The 7,914-nt window shown below is 35.4% G+C and overlaps 1 protein-coding gene across 1 annotated transcript; it reads left to right on the plus strand.

Moving 5' to 3' along the window:
* The first annotated feature begins 2,937 nt into the window (after positions 1-2,937).
* On the plus strand, positions 2,938-5,768 carry LOC145625175 (uncharacterized). Its single transcript, XM_081678251.1, has 5 exons — positions 2,938-3,006; positions 3,118-3,915; positions 4,809-4,925; positions 5,016-5,117; positions 5,292-5,768. The coding sequence occupies exons 1-5, from the start codon at positions 2,938-2,940 to the stop codon at positions 5,766-5,768; spliced, it is 1,563 nt and encodes a 520-aa protein (XP_081534377.1).
* The last annotated feature ends 2,146 nt before the right edge of the window (positions 5,769-7,914 follow it).

The raw sequence follows: 7,914 nt of genomic DNA on the forward strand, positions 1-7,914 counted from the left end.
GTGGCATGGTACCTGATGCTGTGACACGGTACCTGCTGCCGTGACACGGTATTTCTCACCGTGTCACAGTTCCGTGTAATTTCCGTGTTTTCCCATACCGTGACACGTTGTACTGTACCGTGCCACGTTGGAAACTTTCGTGTCATGGTACGTGTGCTGTGTCACGGAATTTTCTCGTGTCTTTTCCGCGTAAATCCTTCACGCGTTTTCACTTCCCGTAGGTCAAATATGTCCCGCGTCGCTCCAATTTTCCCCGCGTCACGGGATTTTTCCATGTCTGGCAGTGCTCAGCGCCGTGTCACGGTGTTATCTGCCGTGTCGTAGTGTTAATTTTAAGGGTTTTTATCTTTTTAGGGTTCCGTGTGTTCCCACTATTCATTTTCCCTATAAATAGGACCCCCCTTTTCTGCAGTTCGGGGCATGAAATCATTCTCTCTTCCTCTCTTTTACACCAAAAATCATTCCATTCTCTCTATCCCATATTCTAAGCCTTAAATCTATATTCCTAATTACACCATTCTTCCCTTAAGCACTCCAAGGAGTCCATACTTAACCCGAGGTTCCGTCCTTAAACCAAGGCGTGAAAGGTACTAATAACTGAGGGTTTGGACCAAATCAAATCTACATTCATTTAATTTATTTGATTTATATTTTTTTATTGAAGTTACTAACGATTCATTCATGATTTAGCAACTTTAAGGAACGCGCAGAATGTGAGTAATTAATTAATTTAATTACTCTTATTTTATTTAAATATTGCTAGCATCATGATTAGGTTATTTTATATTTGATTTTACTAACGCTATTATTGTTAAATTGCTTCCAATATTAATGTTTATTTTATTATATTTTATTGATCACCATATTGCATGTTAAAGGGAATATGTCATTGTAAATCACGCCTAATAAGATAATTTGGATGACCGGTTTAGGTTCCTTTTTAATTTTGTTGTTTAATCAAGTGATCACTAATATTTTAGAATTATATGTTGCATTAATATTAAACCAATTTAGCATAATAATAGTTTGGAGAAAATTGAATCTTTGTTTGCATGCCTTTGAGATCGCATGAATCACTTTTCACTATAATAATCGAGTAGAGGCCAATACGGGCGAATGTGACTTTATGACTCACTTCGTACCATCATCCCCGATCCTCCTTTCGTGGTTCCGAACAATATGGAGTTAGTAAACTCATGGATTATGAATGGGGTGTAACCTTCACGGGTCAATCGTTGTTTCCTATCGTTGTCCCTTAATCGTGGTTGCCTTTTTAAGATTCGTGAACGGTTTACAAGTTCCTTAAAAACTTGTTGGCGGCTCCCTACTTTCCTTGTCCCTAATCGTTGTCCCTAATCGTATATGTCAATCTCCACTTCCTATGAGTGCCAAGCATATTCACAACATGCTTTTAACGTAGGCGCACTTCGAACGACGCCTACAATAGAGGTTTTCTCATACTTTTGTATTATTCACAAATATTACAAAACAATAAAAATTCTCTCTGAAAATCTTATTTAGCTCTGACTTCTTCTTCAAGCTTTCTTCTCTTCTTCAATGGAGTTTCAGACTTCATCATGGTATCAAAGCAGGTACTCTGTGTTTCTCTGATTGATTGCGTGATTCAATAGTTTGATTCTTGAATTTTTCATTTCAAAATCTAGTTCCAGAAATTTCTTTGTTTCAATTCATTCAGATTTCATTAGTTTCCTCTGAATAATTGAATCGGTGTAGTTGAGTGAAGTTTTTGTTCAAAAAACTGCTGCGTACTTTGCTAAATTTCTTTGAAACCGCTGGAATTTAGAAAATACTTGATCAGTTTTTTGTTCTGATTGACGATTGATTTTGAACTGAGATCTTGAATTCAATTGATTTGACCTAAATTTCTTGAGGAATCATGGCTGGAAATCAAGAAAACACCAGAAACTAGAATAATTTAGTTCTTCCTTTGAATCAAAATCCTGCTAGCATTTATTACATACATCCTTCATATGATAATTCAATTCATCTAGTTTCGGTCAAGTTTAGTGGTGATAGCTTTACTAGCAGAAAACGATATATGTTGTTGACTCTATCAGCTAAGAATAAAGTAGGATTTGTTAATGGATCATATGTTAGACCTCCTGATGTTCTCAATGAAGAGTATAAGGCTTGAGAAAGGTGTAATGACCTGGTTTGCTCATGGATCTAGTTTAATCTATAAGAAAGCATTGCTAGCAGTGTTATGTTCATGAGATCAGCTAGAGAAATTTGGCTTGATTTGGAGGAAAGATGTGGATACACTTCACTTGCTTAGATATACTCATTACAGCAAAAGTTGGCTGAATTTACTCAAGGTTCTCAGTCTGCAATTGAGTTTTTCACTGCAACTAAGTCAGTTTGGGATGCAATTGATGAGGCTCAACCCTTACCTTATTGCACATGAAACAACTGCACTTGTAACCTCACTAAGAGAGTCTTTGAGCAGCATCAACAGAAAATGGTTATACAGTTTATGATGAAGCTTTCAGATCAATATGCAACAATCAGAGGCAATTTACTTATGATGCAGACCTTGCCAAAAGTGACTGAGGCATATAGGATGTTTGCTTAGGAAGAGAAGCATCATGAGATTTATAACATGACTACTCAACATGATGTTTTGGCATTTGCTGCACAGAAGAAATACTACAATGATTTTTGCAAGAACGGGACTTACAAGCCATATAATGGGGGTAACTTTCAGAAACAAGGCAATTTCCAGAAAACTCAGAACAACACTGGCTACAGAAATGCAAATGGAGCAGTTTTGAGATGAAATGATATCCTCCAGGGTTCAAGGGTTTTAAGAACAAGAGAGTTGCTACTTTCTCTTGCTCAGAATCTGAAGATATGGACATTGATGATGGTCAAACTAAGACAATTACTACAGATCAATATAAGTAGTTTACCAGTCTAATGAATGCACAGAAGCAGAACACAAATGATGCCAGCACAAGTGTAAACACACCTGGACATGCTATGATGGCAAGTATAGGCTCTTTCTGCTTTCTTTCCTATTCTAAAACTAAATGGCTTTTAGATAATGGTGCATATGATCATTTTTGCTCTGATATAACTCTTTTCTCTTAAATTAAGCCTGCTATTTACTCTAATGTTTACATTACCATACCTGATGGTAGTAAGATACCAGTCAAACAAGTTGGTAGTGTCAAGTTAACAGATGATATAGTCTTGCATAATGTTCTTTTTGTGCCAAAATTTAAGTATAACTTGATTTCTGTTCACAAGTTGTTTAAAGACATGCATTGTGAGTTGTATTTTACTCATGACAAATGCTTTGTGCACACTCAGAAAGGGAGGTCAATTCTTCTTGGTAATCTCAAGGCTGGTCTATACAAAGTTGAAGATCAGGAAGGAAGTGATGATCTATACAAAGTTGAAGATCAGGAAGGAAGTGATGAGAAATTTGTTAAGAATAAACACCAGTGTAATGCAGTTTGTTTAGCAGCTGTAAATGATGCTAAGTTGTTACATCTTAGACTTGGTCATTTGCCCTTTGCCAAGTTAAATAAGGATTTTTCTACTTGTGATATCACACCTTGTATACTAGACACTATTTGTCAAGTCTGTCCAAAAGCTAAGCAAACTAGAACTTCTTTTCCAGTTAGTTCAATTCAAACAACCTCTCCTTTTGAGTTGTTGCACATAGATGTTTGGGGTCCACATTCTGTAAAGACTCCATCAGGTTGTAATCAATTCTTGACTATAGTGGATGATTTTTCTAGGTATACTTGGTTTCATTTACTTAAACACGAATATGATGCAGTTTCTATCATGAAATCCTTCTTTGATATGGTTCTTACACAGTTCAATGCTAAGGTGAAATGTGTTAGGTCAGATAATGCTAATGAGTTGTGTGAAGGAGATATGAAGGTTTTGTATCACAGTTTGGGCATTTTGAGTCAAACCAGTTGTAGTGATACACCATAATAGAATGGGGTTGTGGAGAGGAAACATAAACATTTACTTGAGACTGCAAGAGCATTGTTCATACAATCAAAGATTCCTGATAGATATTGGGGTGAGTGTGTGCTATGTGCAACCTATCTGATAAACAGAATTCCTCTCAAGGCAATTTCTTATGAAACACCTTATTTCATATTACACAAGATATTTCCTAATCTAGATCACCTAAGAACTTTTGGGTGCCTATGTTATGTATCTTCATTTAAGGTAAAGAGATCAAAGCTTGCTGATAAAGCTAAACCTTTTGTCTTTGTTGGATATTCCTCCAGTCAAAAGGGCTACAAAATCCTAGATATTGAGACTCACAGAATATCTATAACCAGAGATGTCCATTTTCATTAGAGACACTTTCCTTACCACCTTCTTCATAAATCACTTACCCAAAATTCTTAAACTTCTATTTACTCACATGCCATTTTCCTTCCTGCCTCCTTTCACTAAACACATTTGAATCCCTTGATTTTTCTTGTCCTGAATCTATTTTCCCTTCTCATGATGATATCCCATCTTCACCTGTTATCTCTCATAACACTTCTTCTTCTTCTTCTGATCCTTCAAATGTCCTGGATATTTCTAATATTAACATACAACCTGAGATCAGACAATCTTCCAGGCCACATAGACCACCTTCCTATCTTTCTGCTTATGAATTTTGCGTAACTACTAATGACAATACTAAGAGTGACAGCAGTTGGTGTAACATAGTTACTGCTTCTGCTTTTCCATCTGAGTTTCAAGCCTTTTTGGCTCAAACCTGTAGTATTATTGAGCCTGTTACTTATTAAGAAGCTGCAAAATAGGAAGTTTTGGTGGAGGCTATGGAAAAAAATCTCAAGGCACTCAGTGATAATAATACTTGGGAATTAGTTGACCTACCCAAGGGAAAGAAACCCATAGGATGTAAGTGGGTTTTTAAGGTAAAATTAAAAGCCAATGGTGATTTGGAGAGGTGTTAGTCCAGATTGGTAGCTAAAGGGTTTAATCAGAAGTATGGTGTGGATTATCAGGAAACATTCAGTCTTGTGGTTAACATTCAATCCTGCTATAATTGGTCAATCTTTCAATTAGATGTGAACAATGCGTTTTTGCATGGTGACTTAGAGGAGGAAGTATATATGAGGGTTCCTTAAGGGCTTCCTAAATTTCAAAATAAGGTTTGCAAGCTGAGAAAATCTTTGTATGGTCTCAAACAAGCTTCTAGACAGTGGCATGAGAAGCTTGTTCAGTATTTGGTGCAGCAAGGCTTTTAGAAGTCTCATAATGACTACATTTTATTCTTGAAGAAGAGCAATGATGGTTTGTTCTGTATTGTAGCAGTATATGTTGATGATGTTATTCTAACTAGCACTGATGTTGCTAGGATTAGTGCTCTCAAGGATCATCTTCATAAAGAGTTCAGCATCAAAGATCTTGGAAGGCTGAACTATTTTCTTGGGATTGAGGTTGGTTATAGTGATCAAGGAATTATCCTCAGTCAAAAGAAATTTACAAGGGAACTGTTGCAAGAATGTGGTCTTGATTTGAGTAGGAAGACTATTACTCCTCTCCCAGCTAATATCAAACTCACTGTCACAGATGGTGTTCTTTTGGACAATGCAGAGTGGTATAAGTCATTGGCTGGTAAACTGAATTTCTTGACCAATACCAGACCTGATCTGGCTTTTGCAGTTCAGTCTTTAAGCCAGTTTATGCAGTTACCTAGAAGTTCTCACAAGGAAGCTCTCCATCACACTCTAAGATATATTTCTCATTCAGACTGACAAGGCATTTTGCTGGAGCCTCTAGTACTCTTTATTTACAGGCATATTCTGATTCTGATTGGGGCTCTTGTTCAGATTCTAGAAAATCTATTACAGGTCATATTATGCTACTTGGTGGATCTCCAATTTCTTGGAAATCTAAGAAGCAAGCTACTGTTACCAAGTCATCCTCGGGGGCATAGTATAGAGCTATGGCAACTGCAGCATCTGAGGTAGCTTGGCTAGTCAGGATGCTAAAAGAACTTGGAGTGTGCAATCTTAAGCTTGTTGTGATGTATTGTGACAATCAATCTGCTTTGCACATAGCAAAGAACCCAGTTTTTCATGAGCGCACTAACACATATAGATTGATTGCCATTTTACAAGGGAAAAGGTGTTAGAAGGCTTGATTCAGTTAACATATCTTCCTACTCAGCATCAGTTGGCTGATGTGTTTACTAAGATTCTTCCCTCAACTAAGTTTCATGAGTTCTTATCCAAGTTGGGAGTGTTTTCTCAACCACCTCCCACCTAGAGGGGGGTGTTGGAGTATGCACTGATCAGAACTCTATACATCAGCTCGAGCATTCATCACAACATAAGGCAGCTGCAGGATTACATCATGAAGATTAAGTTGCTGGTTCTAGATATTTTAATCTACGAGTTTGTTTTAATCCTTTGCTGATGTGGCAAGGTTGTTAAAAGTTTGTTATAACAAACTTATTTCTATTTTCTGTTTTATCTCTATATATATAGAGGTTTTCTAATACTTTTGTATTATTCACAAATATTACAAAACAATAAAAATTCTCTCTGAAAAGCTTATTTAGCTCTGATTTCTTCTTCAAGCTTTCTTCTCTTCTTCAATGGAGTTTCAGATTTCATCAATCAGAGAGGACTTCAACTAGTAATATTTCATATTTTCAAAAGAATACGTAGTATTATACAATTTACTCCACTTGTAGGGCTATATAAAAAAGCATACTCAAAAGAATTGTTCAGATTAATTTAAATAATTTTAGTCAATTTGGGGATAAATTATATATTACCAGTAGAAGCATGGCACAGTTGTGGAATTGGTTCAATTATGTGGATTATTATGAGGATTGATCATATATAGAAATAGAAGTCGTTTCTTGGACAGACAATGGTTCAAAACTAAATGTCAAGTGTCAAAGGAATAAGGAAAAGATTATAGCATTACTAATAATAGAGAATAAGTTATGGATAATTTGTCGACAATGTTGACAGTGATTAACATGAGTATAATCATACTTAATACAGTAATCAGTGGAAGGACCATTTTAGTTGGAGGCACCATGATTAAATATGACGCTTATAACTGGACAAGGTGTTTTTAAAATTACTCTATCATTTATATTTAATTGTCACGTTAATAGTTAATCTTTAGAATATTACTCAAGGAAATTAGAGATGTCAATTTGAGTTCATGTCGGGTTTAATTAGGACAGGTCATTTCAAGTTTGAGTCATGCAAGATTATTATATTCATACAGATTAAATTTTCTAGATCATAACATTTTGAATTAAGGGCATGTTCACTTCAGTTCAGTTCAGTTCAGCTCAGCTCCTAATTTTCTTCTCTCATAAAATACACATTTCAGCTCTTTTCAGTTTAGTTCAATTCAATTCAGCTCCAATCAGTTCAGTTCAGTTCAGCTTTTCAGCTTAATTTAGTAAATATGAACAGAATCTAAGTCAAGTTGTTTATGGACAAAACAATTTATAACACCTGTCAAGGTGATAACTTTTTTTTTTTTCCATCAAAAATTGATCCGTCCATAAACAACTAAATTTTGGTAGATGAAGGACTTGTTCTTTTCACCTGAAACAAGTAGATCTAGTCTGAATTTTTTAAGGTCTGATCTGAATTTTTTTGATCTGGTCTGGTCTGGTCTGGTCTGATCTGATTTAACAATTTGACTAAACTTTGACCGCATTTTAATACTAATCTATAAAGAAAAATATTATCAAAATGGATCTTGTTAGATTCGTCTCATTATGAACTTTTTAAATATGTAATTTTTATAAAAAAAAATTAATACGCAATTAACGATATTTAGCAATAAGTAAATGATAATCAAAAGTTCTGATCTTGTCTGATCTGAATCTTTCTGATCTGATCTGAATTTATTAAGGAATAAGTA

Source organism: Chenopodium album, chromosome 3, assembly GCF_948465745.1.
Source record: "Chenopodium album chromosome 3, dcCheAlbu1.1, whole genome shotgun sequence".
Lineage (NCBI taxonomy): Eukaryota > Viridiplantae > Streptophyta > Magnoliopsida > Caryophyllales > Amaranthaceae > Chenopodium > Chenopodium album.